The sequence below is a fragment of the Drosophila nasuta genome, chromosome 2L, assembly GCF_023558535.2.
Source record: "Drosophila nasuta strain 15112-1781.00 chromosome 2L, ASM2355853v1, whole genome shotgun sequence".
NCBI classification, from domain to species: Eukaryota; Metazoa; Arthropoda; class Insecta; order Diptera; family Drosophilidae; genus Drosophila; species Drosophila nasuta.
The window spans coordinates 27565967-27581915 of record NC_083455.1 but is presented as its reverse complement, the minus strand read 5'-3'; the positions used below and the strand labels follow the sequence as shown (position 1 = coordinate 27581915).

General features: G+C 38.1%; 2 protein-coding genes across 4 annotated transcripts in view; one reads left to right on the top strand and one right to left on the bottom strand.

Annotated features, from left to right (window-relative positions):
- The window catches only part of LOC132785943 (uncharacterized), a 99481-nt gene that overhangs the window by 19580 nt on the left and 63952 nt on the right, over positions 1 to 15949 (top strand). For 2 of the 3 annotated variants that reach the window (XR_009632378.1, XR_009632377.1), the window contains exon 3: positions 10892 to 10963. Coding sequence is in view for 1 of the 3 variants with exons in the window: in XM_060792282.1 (XP_060648265.1) it covers positions 13810 to 13902 (93 nt within the window). In the remaining 2 variants the exon portion in view is untranslated. Of the gene's footprint in view, positions 1 to 10891; positions 10964 to 13449; positions 13903 to 15949 lie in introns of those variants that run through there. The other variant, XM_060792282.1, reaches the window with a different exon arrangement.
- LOC132785895 (rap1 GTPase-activating protein 1) overlaps positions 1 to 15949 on the bottom strand; it is a 102831-nt gene that overhangs the window by 54748 nt on the left and 32134 nt on the right.

The window sequence follows — 15949 nt, the reverse complement described above, 5'->3', positions numbered from 1 at the left end:
TCTGAGTGACTGCAAAAGACGCGCGCGTTTTCGGAGCGTTTTCTTCGCGATTTGCGCGCGTTTTGTGTGCAAAGTGCAGCAAATTGTTTTGTTTACTGTGCAGTCTGTGATAAACTTATCACTTACAATTTGCCTTCAACCTTTTTTTATTGCTTTATCATCTAATTTAACTAAATTTATTTTGACTTAGTTGATTCACACATAAATAGACGAATAAATAAATAGATTGTTTGTGAGTCATCGACTACTAAATGCCTAGCTTATGTTGTGTTACTCTCCTCTCAATTTATATGTTTCTTTTCTATTTCAATTGGTTTTTATGTCACATTGAATATCTGATAAGTTCGTAAGGTTCATTTTCAATCTCGAAAGATCTCCAAACAATTTGTTTACTAAAATTCATTCAGATCAATTCACAATTATTGGTATTATAGAAAAACATTTTTGAGGTTCAATCTCCAAACATTTCTATACCTTTTGATCTAATCTTTTGCTGTCTGAAATTATCTTCCCACATGATCAATTCACAACTATTTGTATTGCATAAAAACGTTGTTGTTGAATTTGCAACCATCTTTAAACATTTTGAACGAATGTTTTGCTGACCTGACTCAAATTAACTTCCCAAATGCTCAAATTATTTGTATTATATAACAATTTTGTTAATTATTATAAGTATTAAAACTATAATTGCTTATATATAAGTGTATAATCTTTATATTTGAATACAATCTATTAAAAATATATTATTTAATTATGAATTTGGAATAATTTGTAATTAAGTAATATATTTCTTTAATAGTTTGTATTGAAATGTGAAATTTGGACTTAAAGTTAAAGTTAAAGTGAGTTAGGGAAAGTCAATTTTATGAGTTATTGAGATATGTTTAACAATTTGTTGCTCAAAGCTAGACTAAATATAATAAAAATGTATGAAGATTAAACCAAATAGAAATATATATACTAGGTTAAAGGGTTGTAGAAAGTCATAAAATGAACTATCATAAATGTTAATTTTATAATTAAGTCATTTAGTAAGCAATTTAGTTAGTGAAATATAGTAATATAGTATTTGTTGATCAATATAAATATATGAGAATTGGACAAAATAGGAATTTCTCGCTAGGCTTAAGGGTTGTAGGGAAGTCAGAACATTTATTCAGTTATTGAAAAATAGTAAACTTTTTTTAGAACATTCTAAATTCATTCTTATTAACGCCTTTCTAATTAGTTGTTTGTAGTTGCACATACATATGTTAGGCTGCTTCCTTCTCAGTTATTTTTTTATTGCATGACTGTTGATCATTCCCCCGTTGATAGCCATTCTCCCCCCTCACTTCCTCTCTCTCTGCTCATCAGCAGTTGCGCTGCGGGCCAAACCAACAAAAAAATATGTTTTTTTTTTGTGAACCACGCGATTTGAAACGCCAGCTGACCCAGCGTAGGCGTTGAACTCTGGCTAAGAGAGAAAGACTGAGAGACTTTAGCGATCTCATGTGGGTTTGGCCAACAACAAATGTGATTTATGGTGCGCAGATCGATCGATTGGCGATATGCAACTGCGGCTTAACGCCTAACGGTTCTCTGTAGAATGATTGCCACAAAATTGATAAGCAATGAACGAACTTCTTGTTGACTTTACTGATTTGCAAAAAACTACAAAAATGCCAATCGAGGGTTGCATTCCTAGGCGAGAAGGGGTTAAAAAAAGGGTTAGGCATATCGCCTTACAGCATTTTTTGGCGACAACCGAATAAAAAAAGGAGAGATCGAAATGTCCTGCTACCGTTGCATGTACAAATAAAAATAAACAGCTGTTTGTTTGAGCAAATAACAACTGCAACATCATCATCATCATCATCATCAACAGTGTCTTGGGCTCTATTCATTAATCATAAATTTAATTAACAATCTATGCTTAAGGAGAATGACAAACGTTGACAAAGACTTTGCCAAGGCGTTGCCCACAAAATAGGAAAAGCGGGAAAAAGGAAAGATGGAAAAGGGTTTTCAAGGAAAAAGAAAATTAGCCTGCAGCTCCGATTGTAGAGAGAGAAAAAGATAATGGAACTCTTTGATAAACCATAAACTCATTTGCAAATTTTTGTCATTTGCGGTTTTGTTTGCAGTGCCACACAAAGGGGCATGCAACCGGGACAACGGGACAACGGGATGCACACAACATAGTAAAATGTGCAAAAAGGCAACAAAGCAAAATCGCAAACAAAACAAACAATAAACAACAACAACAACAACAGTGTGTGTGACATTTTTGGCCTGGAACTGCGAAAAATTTGCATATTTGATGCGCAAGAGGGTGGGGAGGGGGAAATGCGTGGCACGTTGTTCAAGTGCGTGGCACAAATTGAATTGCATTTAATTAAGGCGAATTATGCGAAGCTAATCAAAGCAAAAGAAATTTGCATAATTTTCGCATATGTCACGTGAAACAAACACAACATCAATATTTATTATTAAACGACACTTTTGATATATGATCAATGACTGGGGAATATGATATATAGTCTAGTAGTCTCTGATACGTACAGCAGGTTCTTCATGTAGCGTTTGCGAGCGACCAATGTGTAGGATTCCTTGTGTGTATGCGTTAGATATTTCATTTTGTTTCCAAATTTTCCCACACAGGTAAAATTATCCCGAACAAATCAAAAAGAGAGACAGACAAAGACAGTTCTTGGCTCTCTCCTTTGGCAGGTATTTTTATTCTGATTTCTGTTTTACACTTTTGTCTTTTCTGTTTGTTTTGCCTCAAGATCGTTCGCTGAGGGATCTTCGTTTCGTTTCGCTTAACAGGTAGTTAGGAACTTGCACTTTCAGAAAGCATTTTGTATTGCACTTTTGTAGTTGGAAGTAAATGCTAACTAAATCTTACAGTTACACAACGTTCTACAGTTCTACACTACGATGTTAAGAATATGTTTCGCGATTTCGATTCGATAAAGTAAAAACCCAATATAACGGAGCCCCGCGTATGTACAACCTAACGACACGACGAATGTGTTTCAACTGAAGTCGCGTTTGGAGTCGGACCAACTCCGCAGGCTCGGCTAGCTCACAACGAACCTAGTCGAGTCGAACCGAAGCGTAGCCAAGCGAGTTTCAACCCCGGAACTACGCTGTAGATCGCAACGAACAAGTTCGACGCGTAGGCTCAGCGCTTTGGCTGCGATCGAACATGTTCGCTTTGAACTTGTAGTCGCTGCTCGTTCGCCTGGCCTTTTTTGAGTCTCTCTATCAAGCCATTATATGGCATTATACCGACACCGGCCGGCTACCGGATATGAGCGTGCTGCCACACAAAAGGCCTGACTGACTGACTGCCTCTGCTTCTGTGCTTCTTCTGTCAGCTCCGGCTTTGTTTTTGGGGTGGCCAGAACAATGGAATTGAGCGCTGTATAGAGGCCTCTATGTCCACAATACGCAGCATACTAATTTCAACCGGACTTTTGGGCATGCAAAACATGACAAACAATGGTCAGAGAGCTCACTCTGCTGTTCTAAAGGAGTCATTAACACCTGAACTGTCAGCCCAGTGGTCCGACAGATCAGATATCTGATATCAGTGTTCAAATTGAAGGGCTGAATCAGCCTTAAGTCAATCAAAAAGTGCGAGAAATGTGCGGAAAATGAACTGACAAGCAACCCTCGACTTTTGATAACAAAAACTTGAAGTGCTTAAAGAGTTTTGCAGTTATTTATTGGCAGAATTATACTACACAAAGATTGCTTAAATCAATATGAAGTCTATGATAAATAGGAAAGAATTGCTTTAGGAATTTTCAGTAATTTATTGGTAGTATTATTCTTGTTACTTTGTTAAATTTCTAAATTGTACTATGTGATTTCAACAAAGTAAATGGTCGAGGTATAAATAGAATAACTTTAGACTACAGTTGATGGGAAAAGCACAGAAAAGTTCTGCAGATAAATGAATGAAGAATACTCTAAGTTATCTCTTATCATATCAAGTAAGTTTGTAATGAAATATCATCATATGACATCATTTCATATCTTATCAATATGATATCAAGTAACTTTTTAATGAAAAACTTATAAAACTCTGCAATTTAGATTATTGATTTCATAAATAAATTATTTAGGAGAAGTCAGCGAAATAAGTGACGTAAGGAAAGGAAGTTCCTTTCCAAAAAGCAGCCTCAACTCCTCTCCCAATTAATCTCAATCGGAGAAAAGTGGAGGAAAACCTTTTTCATTGACTGCAATTTGTCAGCGATGAGAAACAAGGGAATTTCCTTTCCCCAATCTGTATAATTTTTCTCGTTGATCTCAAGAGAGAACTAATCGTAATCATAGCCTAAGCACAATGCAATTCTTGAATCATTAAAATTCAATTTCAGCAAGTTGAAAAATAAAAAACCTCAACATCATTTCCACTTCCACTTTGACTTTGACTTGTACTTGGACTTCCTCTGATTTTTTTTTTGTTTGGTTTTTTGATTAGGTCACGAATAATAATCTAACTCAATCTGCAGTCGGTCTTATTAGACGTGTTTACGTTTAGTTTGTAGTTTGTTCTTCAGCGTTTTGTTATTGTCTCTCTCTCTGACTGCAATTTTAGCCATGAAACACATAACTTTCTATCTATTGTCTTTTGTGGCTGTTATGTGTTTTTAGTTACCTTAGCTAACTAGGCGAGAGTTGAGAAGCGAGACTCTGAAATATGCCCAGCGGGGTTTCTTGGGGCTGTTTCTGTTTCTATTTCTATCTGGCATTTCTCTGTCTCTCTCATTCTGTTCTCTGAGGTTTGTTTTTTTCGTAGACGTTCCGCTAGTCAAGTTAACGCTCAACACCTCATAATTCTATTGTCTTTCGACCCGAGAATGTGAGTAAGTGTGTGTGTGTGCATACATAATAATGATAATCAGGCACTTCTGGGCAACTCTTGGGTCGCTTCCCGACTCGTTAACTTCACTTTCGTCGACTCTCGCAGCACCTTCTTCTCCATCTCCATATCTATCTGCGTCACCTTCTTTGGCTACTTTTACACGTTTTTATACCCGCTACCCATAGGTTAGAAGGGTATTATAACTTTGTGCCGACAGGAAATGTATGTAACATGTAGAAAGAGGCATCTCTGACCCTATAAAGTATATATATTCTTGATCAGCGTCAACAGCCGAGACGATCTAGCCATGTCCTTCTGTCCGTCTGTGTGTCTGTCTGTCTGTCCGTCTGTCCGTATGAAACACTGGATCTCAGAGACTATAAGAGATAGAGCTACAATTTTTTCGACAGCATTTGTTATGTTTGCACGCAGATCAAGTTTGTTTCAAATTTTTGCCACGTCGGTATATTTGTAGAATTTTTGCAGTATATTTGGTATATTTTGAGAATAATACCGCAAAATATATTGCTTTTATTCAAAGTGGTTAGCGGGTATCTCACAGTCAAGTACACTCGACATTAGCTTTCTTACTTGTTTCTAGTTACTTGGAGGAAATTATGCAAATTAGTTGCGCTTCTGTTTATGTGTCTTCGTCGTCGCCCAGTTCTCCGAATACCCTTTATGAGGCATATAGTTTAGTCATAAAGCGACTTAACTACCGAGTTCACCCCAAGGAAAAGCACGAAGACACCAAGGAACTCTAAGAAGTTAAATCTTTTGCGGTTCAAAGATCTATTTGAACTGCTTCTCTTTAGATTTTAGTAAAGGGTTTCTTTTTTATTTTTCCCTTTTTTTTAGGGTTTTATGATTTTATAATTTGCAGTTCATTTCAAGTGGCAAGCGCAGCTCTCTCACCTCTCATCTCTCATCCCTCGCTGTTCCAATTCCGATTGCATCTACTTCAGGTGTCAAAGGCGTCTGCGCACGCGCTTCACCCCTCAAGGGAGGTTTGCACCCTCCGTTCCTCACCCTGAACTACCCTGAGCACTCACAGCTTTTTTTTTTGGGTTTGAATTTATAATTTTTTATGTTAGTTTTTTTTCCATTTACATTTTTTTTTTTTGGATTTACTTGCTCAATTGGCAGCGTTTGATTTGATAATTTCAGAGCGGTGGGGGGAGACTTTAAAATCATATAAAATTAACATAATTTTATGAATTGACAGCAACAAACCATAGAGAATGCGACAAATAAACTATAAATTTGTTCGACTCTCGTTGCATATTAATATGCAACATAAAGTAGGAGGCAACAACACAACCGACTATTAATGAGAGGAGAGCGGGGAAATTTATGAAATGCTCTGCCACTTTTAGACAATCAATGATCCCTTTAGATCACTTCGAAATTTATTGAAAATTATTTATTTTATAAATGGAAAGTTTAGTATATTTTTGATGAAGAAAATTTAAAGAAAAAGTTATTAAAATTTTATGAATTTCAGAGGTGGAAGAGTGACAGCAAGATTTCTATTTCAGCACCCAAAGATATCGATGACTAGATAAACTTTGAAGAAGAATATTAAGATTAAAAATTATTGAAATTATGAATTATAGATTGTAAAGTTGGAGTAAGATTTCTGTTTAATCATACCAAAAGAATCTATTAAAAAAAGAATCAATGATAAAATAACGCTCAGAAATATTTTGAAAAATGATTTATGTATGGAAAGTAGAGTTGATTTTTGGAGAAGAAAATTTTGAGGAAAAATTATTAAAATTTTATGAATTTTAGAGGTGGAAAAGTGACAAAAAAGATTTCTATTTCATTACATTATCTATTTATTAAATAAGCGTTGAAGAAGAATATTAAGATTATAAAATTAAAATTATGGATTATAGATGATAAAGGGAACAAGATTTCTATTCAATCATAATTTAAAAAATGGATTTCTTTATCAGGCAATACATTATGATAAAATATTGTTTAGTTATGAAAAATGATTTATTTTATAGATGTAAAGTAGAGTACATTTTGGTAGGAGGAAATTCTGAAAAGTTATTAATATTTTATGATTTTTAGAGGTAGAAAAAAGAGAGCAAGATTTCTGTAACAAAAGTATTGATTTCTTTGTTAGACAATCCATGATGTTCAACGATTTTAATGTTTAAAAATAATATTCAGATTCTAAATTATTCAAATTATGAATTGTAAAATATAAGAAAGTTTCTGTTCAGTTTATTTTAAACATTATTGATATGAGACTTTAAAAATTTAATATCAAGTGAAATGTTTTCGAGTTATCTCTTTAAAACAAAGTAAATTAAGAATGATTTGAGTTGGTAAAATATTCAATACAAATGTGACCTCAACTCCTTGATTTGTCTGTCTGCCTTGTCTCCACTTTGGATGCCGCACATTATTGGCTTGACCCTGACATTGATACAAAGCGTTCACCTCTCATTGGACACCCAATCTCAGCCCCCTTTCAACCCTTTTGACAACCCCCAATAAAAGGGGGAGCATAAAATCCATTTCACAAATTTTGTCGAGCTAATTCGTTTCAATGAAAATTTCCGCAATTACAAAAAGCAAAAAAAGAAAAATGAAATGTTAGAATTACATTTTGTGCACACACTAAATAAAACATTTTATCGCCGCCAACGAGGAGGGGAAAGGGGGCAGCCAGAAGGGGGGAGGGAAGGCAGAGAGAATGGGGCCAGGCTGCCAGTCAAGCTGACGCCGTAAAAGTACATTAACCCAGGCCTCGCACTGTGCTCTGCAGATTGCTTCGTTGTAAGGCCAACCCCAGTACCCCCCTCTCTCTCCCCTCTCTTGCCCCTCACCTTCCTCTGCTCTTCACTCTTTACGCTGGCTGCGCCTCATTCAGACAGATTCCCAGCTGGCCACCCACAAGAGGCAGAGCAGCGACACCCTTTGGACACATTTCAAGCTCTCTCTTTCACACACACACTCTCTCTCTCTCTCTCTCTCTCTCTCGCTCGGTCGTTGTGTGGGCCTCTGTTACGCTTGTTAATTTACGCCAAAGCTTGCAAAACATTCACATTCGCATTTAGATTCACAGGCTATAAATGTGCAGGAAGTGGCTGGGAAGGTGGAAAGAAGGGGGAGTAGGGGTTGAGAGCGGGAAAGCGGTGCTTTAGTTGGGTCGCAACATCACTTAATGAACTGCAAACACACACACACACACACACACACACCTATTCACATGTGAGCTTTTAAATGTTTAATTGCATTTATGAATGTGGCTCACATGAATTTCGCTCAGTGTACGAATGTATTCATATTCATATTCAGGGCCTAGACGAACATCCCAGAGGGAGAAGGGTATGAGGGAGAAAAGCTTCGTTGCCGCATTGCCGCATTTTTCGCAATGTTTCCGTTTTGAATTCACTTTTCATTTGCAAAAAAATACAGCAGAGTAAAAAAATAGAAGCAAAACTCCCACCCGATGCCTAAATCCTGCGTCAACTGTCTCGCTAGCGTCTCGGCTAGGCCACCTCCCACCTCCCACCTCCTCCCCCCTCCTCCCCCCTCCTCCCCCCTCTCCCTCTCTCTCGCTGTCTCGCTCGCTCAGCTGGTGGCACGTTAATGCAGCCCCTAGTCACAGTTGCCTTCTAGGCACACATAATTAAAACGTCATCGCAGTCGCAGTCGCAATCGCTGTAGTCAGCACTTTTTATACTCTAATCCGGGTGCAATTTGCTGCAAGGGCATCGCGGATGGATCTCAGGAATCCATTAAATACCAGATACCAGATACTTGTGCAAACTAGCATCTCATTTGCGAAGGTATATGCATAGATGAAGTGCAGCAAGGAAATCGCTTATGCGTTGTCTAAAGGGTTTAATTTTGTTATGTATTATCTGTTCAAGTTGATGAACATCTTTTTAAAATAATTATTGATGAGGAACGTCGTTTAGGGGTAAGTCTCTAAAACTATAATTTTAAGAAAGTTATTGTTGAGGAATATCGTCTAGGGACAGGACTATCGTTCTCCAAATCTATTCCTACTATATTACATTGAGGGTTAAGCCTATTTATGTATTATCTGTTGAAATTAATGCATATCATTTAAATTAAATTAATGATGAGGAGCATCGTTTACGGGACTTTCTCCCAATCCGTTCCTAATAGGTTACTTTAAGGTTTAAACTTAGTTGTGCATCATCTGTTTCAATTAATGAACATCATTTTAAAGCAATTATTGATGAGAAATCTATCCTTAATCGATTTCCTTAAATTCCCCAAGCTATTTGTGATGCAAAGTTAAACGAAAATAGAGAAAGGTTTCTTTATTAAGAGAAGTATTTCTAGTTCAGGTTCGGAGAATACTTGTTTGTCTTAGAATTATATTATAATAAGGAATTTATTGATGATTACCGATTAAGGAGTTTGCTTACCTAGTTTTAAATAAAATAGTTTCATTCAAGAAAGTTTAGTTAAAAAAGAATTGTGATCAGCTATTTTTAGAGTATCTCATCTTCGACTTTTCTTCAATTCTCGCGGCACCTTTGCGACTTTGGCGACTTCAGGCTGGCTGAAGCTGAAGCTGAGGCTGAGGCACTTGAACAGGTTTTAATGCAACTCGCAGCGAGCTCTTGACTGCCACCCGCACTCCCCCCATCTCTAAAGCCTCCTCTCCTACCCTCTTCTCCCCTCTGCTTTGCCATATAATGCTGTCAAGGTCTATACAAATATAATTTCCTCATTTAATGCTGCAAATGCAATTTAAGCAGATTCGTCGTAGGCAAATCATAGGCAGCCTCAACATGATTTCTCGCAGTGTAGACGACAACTCAAAAACAGAGAGAGAGGGACAGACAGGAGGAAGGAGAAACACTGCGAGGCTTTTTTATGCTGTTGTTAGCTTAACAATTCAGAACTCGGGAAAACTCGGAGAACTCTGCTTAAAGTCTGGCAATGAAAATGCAAAAAGTAGAAAAGTAGAAAAGTGGAAAAGTGGCAAATGAGCGACTTTAAAGCGAACGTTTGACAAACTAATTTGAGGCTCATTTGTTGCCCATTGAGAGCGGGTAATTGAAATTTAAAGGGCAACACACTCGATGAATCTATCTCGATTCTCGATATTGACAAAAAACAACAACGGACGGAGAAAAAAAAAATGTAAAACTAATAAATGTAGAGCGTATGGAACGGGACAAGAACCTCACGACCCTTTTGCCTGATGCTCGCTGCTCTGAGGGGTTAATGTCAGAGCTCAACAAGAGGGAGAGAGACAGAGAGAGAGAGAGAGAGAGAGGCAGAAAAGTTGAGAAAGTTGCCGACTCACATGCGGCTGGTCCCAAAGCAAATAGCAGACAGACAGACTGTGAAGCTCAGGCAAGGATTGAGCATTGAGGATTGAGGATTGAGGCCTGAGCCCAGGCAGACAGTGCAATGTCCCGACGCTGCATTGTGCACAGCGAGTCCTTACAAGTACACAGCGAGAGAGAGAGAGAGATAGAGAGAGAGAGCGAGACAAGGCAGAGAGACATCATTTCATCAAAGTTGACAAACTCATCGTCGTCGTCGTCTGCTGATGGGACTTAGTAGTCGTTAACCGAGCACGAGCACGAGCTCGACATTGACACATCATTTCCTCCCTATCTCTATGACATTCCTTCTCCCTTCTCCTATTCCCCCATTCGCCTCTTACCACTTTCCTTTTCCTATTAACATTTGCAGTCTCTTTCTTTCTCTCTGTGTGTGCTTTCTCGGCATGCAAATTTACTGCCACACGCCTCAAATGCCAATTGGAAGGTTCTGTTAACTCTTTTTTCCCTTCACTTCCCCTCATCCATCTCCTTTCACACACCTACAGTGGCGAGCCTTGGTCAGCTCATCACATTATGTACCCTGTAAACTTTAAGCTGTGTGATGAGTGAGGTAGACAGCTGAGTTAATTTTTCAGTTCCTTAGAAAATATTTTCGAAATTTAAGCAACAATTTATGTGCCTAACAAATGGACTACATTTAATTTCTCTTTTTCTTTATTTCCAGGATGTTTGCAGCATGTTCTTCGCCTACTTTGCAAACTGTTAAGCAGAAAATATAATTTACAAGAATAACAGAGTGAGTCTTAGTCACAACTCATATTATTATTATAAAATTTTATAGTTAAATAACAAGTTGAGGCTCATACAATGAGAAATTATTCCACAAATTGCGAGCAACTTTAATGCAAAGCCTCTTATAGAGTATCTCATAGTTTTCTTATATTATAATTCTTGAATTAAATAATTAAATCATAAATTTAGGCTCGGACAATAAGAAATTGTTCAACAAATTACGAGGAACTTCAATCCAAAGCCTATTATAGAGTACCTTATAGTTATCTTATATTATTATTATAGAATTTTATAGTTAAATCACAAATTTAGGTTCAGACAATCACAAATTATTCAACAAATTAGGAAGAGCTTCAATGCAAAACCTTTATAAAGTATCTCATAGTTATCTTATTTTAATATTATAGAATAGGGTAGTTAAATCACAAATTTAGGGCCAGACAATCACAATTAAAAAAATAATATCCCCAAACTTCAATTCCTAGCCTCTTCAATTATTATTATTAAATTGTATATTTAAATCACAAAATTTGGGTCAGAAAATCACACATTATTAAACAAATTACCAGGATTTCCACTGAAAGAAAGTGTTTTATAGGGTAACTAGTTAGTCTCCTCCACTTTTCTAGTCCGGTTTTGTCTATTTGCTTGTCAACTTGTTCCGAGTTAATTTTTTTCAATTAAACAAGATCCTGTCTGGTGCCGCATCCTTGGCAAATGACATTTCGTCTCTGGTCAGCAGCACCTCATCCCTCCCCTCACTCTCCCCCCCTACTGCTTCCCCCCACACACACTGCTTCTATATGCAAATTGTATTCCTAAAAAGTTTCGCACAGCAAGAGAAACTTTTAAGCTGCAGCCCGCTTTAAGCAGAAATGAAAGCCTAAAGACAGCAAGAAACTTGAAGAGCTGAAAAAGTCGAAATATCAGCTCACAGTATTGCGGAATTCTCAAGTTTTGCGATTGGTTCGAGGCGAACAAGAAAACTAATAATTAAATTAGGTATTAAGTTGAAGAGCAAATTAAAGTAGGATTATCACTGAGAAATAATTGAAGAAAATAGCTGAAGTGTATTCAATAGTTTAATATTTAACGCAAAGGTATTCTATACTCAATATTATAAAGTTTTAAATGTAGTACAAGACGAAGAAGAAGTCTATTATGAAGTAAATTGAAAAGCATATTAAAGAAGAATGAAAGAAAATATCATTCTGCAATAATTGAAGAAATTCGTGAAGTGCATTTATTAGTTATTTAAATATTTGACACGTGTGTGTTCCATATAGAGTTTCAAATGGAGCTAATTAGGACAGTTTTAAGGAGACCTTTTGGTCTCCTTCTCCTTCTTCTCCTTCTCCTATTCCTTCTTCTTCTCGTTCTGCGTGTCCCTGTCTAATGAGCCGTGTCAGTTGGGCGCTTTCTAGGTGTGTGTGCACGGCATGTGTTAACACGGCACCAGCAACAACAACAACACTCTTCACATGTCACAAAATGTGTTTTTAATTTGCCAAAGAGAGAAGAGGAAGAGCGCGTGTCGCTTTGGTCGCTTTGGTCAGGTGTAAAAATGTTAAAAGGTTCGCAGTGCCAAATGATGATGATTGAAATATGCACACTGTGACCACACACGAACACAAACGCACACACGCACACATTCAAACGCCTGTCTCTCATTTTCATTCTCTCTCCCACTCGCCCGCTCTCTCGCTCTCGTTGTCCTTTGCTGAATTATAATTACGCGTCGCTTGGCTCGTTAGCGCAAAAGTTGACAACCAAATTGCAATAATTGAACTCCGCACAAAATGCGAGTGTGCTCAGCAGCCAGATACCCTACTGTCTTTTTATTACATCAAATGTGTTACTAGTCAAGCGACCCCTTACAACTGCTGCACAGGGTGTAAATGTACTAAATATATATATTAATTAATTTCAATTTCGTTTCTGTAACACGACCTGATCCACACGACCATCAATTAGTTGGCGCATCGAGGCGCAGTTTTATGACCGCAGCATTTAATATGCCAAGCCACATTCTGGAAGCCCCATTATATTTGTCACCTTTGCTGATTTTTATGGCACGTTGTCGTTAACAGACAGACAGACCAGCGTCTTGGGTGGTCTTTGGTCCTTTGTTTAGCTCGCACACCTTGCGCTTCGCTTTTTTGTGTGCCATTAACGGCCTCTGGTCACATCTAATTAATAATAGTCACCATTTACGTAGCGAGGCCACTTTCCAAGCTCTCATATTGCTGTCTTACTCTGACGCCTTGCAAAATCAAATTATCACGCCATTCGATCTTCCAGCAGTTAATGGCACTCGCAAAATGGAATTATGCAAAGCAGCAACAACGCACAAGTGAAGCTAACGTTTAAGAGAGCGTAACTTCAAGAGAGCAGCAAAGCCGTGAGAGCGCATACGCTGCGAAAGGGCTTTGCCGAAAATGACTCGCGTAAGCTCGACTCAGTTGATCTACGCTAATTGATGGGAACGTCATGTGCTCGTTAATTTGTCAGTTGTGCGCGTCGTATTTTGCAATTAATTAACCATTTATGTGCCGAAAAGTGATTATCGTGTGTGAAAATGTAGAGTGCAAGTGCGTGTGTGTGTAATTTGTTGCTTTAATTCGGTAAAATGAGACGCGCGGGAGTGAAAATGTTCTTTGCATTGTGGAGAGCTGGAATGGATCGCCTGAAGCAGTGAGCGCAAAAGAGACAAGGCATGTGCGATGAAGACGTGCAAAATATTGGTGCTGCTCTGCAGCTGCCCTTGCTCTGCTTTTACTTGGGCTGTTCTGCAGTCCGCAGCTGCTGCGCTGCATTTAGTATGCCTCTGCCACGGCGCTGCTGCTGTTAATGTTTCTATTCTGCTGCTGTGCTGATGTTATTCCTTTGCCTTGGCTCTGCTGCGTCTCACTCGCTGCTCTGCTACTCTACGGCTGTTGTCTGGTGAGTGACGTCTGTTATGTTCTTACTTATTTATGTTAAGAGTGGCTCTGTAATTGTCACTGTAAATATGAATGCAGATTGAAAGCTTCTATGTTTATTTGATCTTTATGCTTTTGAGACCCACGCGAGCTTTTCGAGCCTGTTGACACTCAACCAATTAATGTTACTTGTTTTGGCCTACGCAATATCTCAGCTCTCTTGTTGTTGTTGTTTTTCTTTTCGCCTTAACTTCGCACTTTGTGCGCCTAAAAATAGACTGAAAATTTATGCGTTTATTGAAATCTTTTGCTGACACTGACAGCCAACAAAATGGCTGCCAAAGCAAGCAGCACCTGTGGCTATGGCAAAAAGCTTCAGCTATCCAGCTGAGTCTATTGTCCACCTCCTGTGGCCTGAGGCCATTCTCTCTCTCTCTCTGTCTCTTTGTTTCTCTCTTTCACTCTGCAGGTTTTTGGTAATTTCTCATTCGTGATTACAGTTTCTGGCGTCGACGTCGCAATGACAGGCAAATTGTTGTCAGGCTGGACACAAGGGAGGGCGCTTGCGGGGGCGTGGCAGCTGCCGGCAAATGGGCAGCCAGTTTAATTAAACTTTAATTTATTTCATTGCAATATTTATAGGCTGCTGGGCTTTTTAATTTATCCGCCTAACCGATTTTCATCATCGCAAACATAATAGAAAAGAATTTTGATAGCGCAATTTAATTGTGATTTTTCTGTGCCACATTTTTCACAGCCACCACATGTCTTTAATTAGTTCAAAATTCGTTTTGCATCACATTTTATTACGTTGCCACAGAGAATTATTTTGTCTATACAGTATAGTGACAATAAATGAAATGTTTTGCAATTAACTGCAATGTGTCACTGAAATTAATTAAAATTAAATTGAAAAAACATGTGATGCAAATTATAATTTAAAATAATTGTTTCGCGTTTAATTGTTCATTCAAAACAACAATTCTTAAACACTTTCAATAATGCCAAAAGTGCACTTAACTGCAATGCATTTAGAAGTGATCAATTTAAATTTCGCTATTAAATACAATATTTTATATATGGTATGATGTATTGTTGCATTTATCAACTTTAAATTGCTTCTAAATTTATTGGATACAAATCCAATTTAAATTTACATTTTTTGTTTTAAATGTGATAAATTTGTGTGTTTGCATTTTATTCCATTTGATGCTCATATTTGCTCGCAATTCACTCTCGGGTCTCATTTCTCACATGTCGCAGCAGAGAATTTCTCACACTGAGACAGAGACTGATGCAATCTTTCGACTTCTACGTGCTCTGGGGGCTTCCTACATGAGTTGTCGCTGCACAGTCAAGGCACAATATATGACCGACCATTCAAAGGTTCACTTGCAGCGATAAATATTGCAATTCTCTGAGCCGCAACTTGCAATTGCCTTGCCTTCTTATCAATGCCTGCGACAGCGACGAGGCAAGTTTCTCACGATGACGACAACAACGAGGCGCAGGACAAAAGTCGTTGCCACGTTGCCTTCGTTTTGGTTCCCTGCAAAAGTTTTATTTATGCGAAATGCCCATTTTATAAGACCCAGACTCGACTCTGCATATGAAATGCCTTAGTTGAGGAGGAGCTGTGAAAGGTGGGCGTTGAGAGTTTTGTCACCACAAGCATGCCACACGTTGCCAGCTCCACTTTCCGATTGTGCCGCAGGAACACATTTATCAATAAGTGGAGTTTGCAGATGCAACTAGAACTCGAGTTGGAGTTGCCATCAGATGCTGCCGCCGGCGGTGGCAAACAAAGTTTGCAGTTTGCTCTGTTCAGCTTTGAGCTTTCAGTTTTCTCTGTTCAGTTTTCAGTTGAGTTCAGTTCAGTTTATGGAGCAGTTCCCACAATGTGGCGTTATCTGCCACTTGCTGGGCGGTTTCATGTTTCGCTTTGCCATTGTCGTTGTCGTTGCTGTTGTCGTTGAGGCTGTCAACAGCATGAATAATATTGAAAGCGACAAAATGCAACGACACTTTGTGAACGGAAATGTTGATGGAATATCAAACACCTCTTAAGT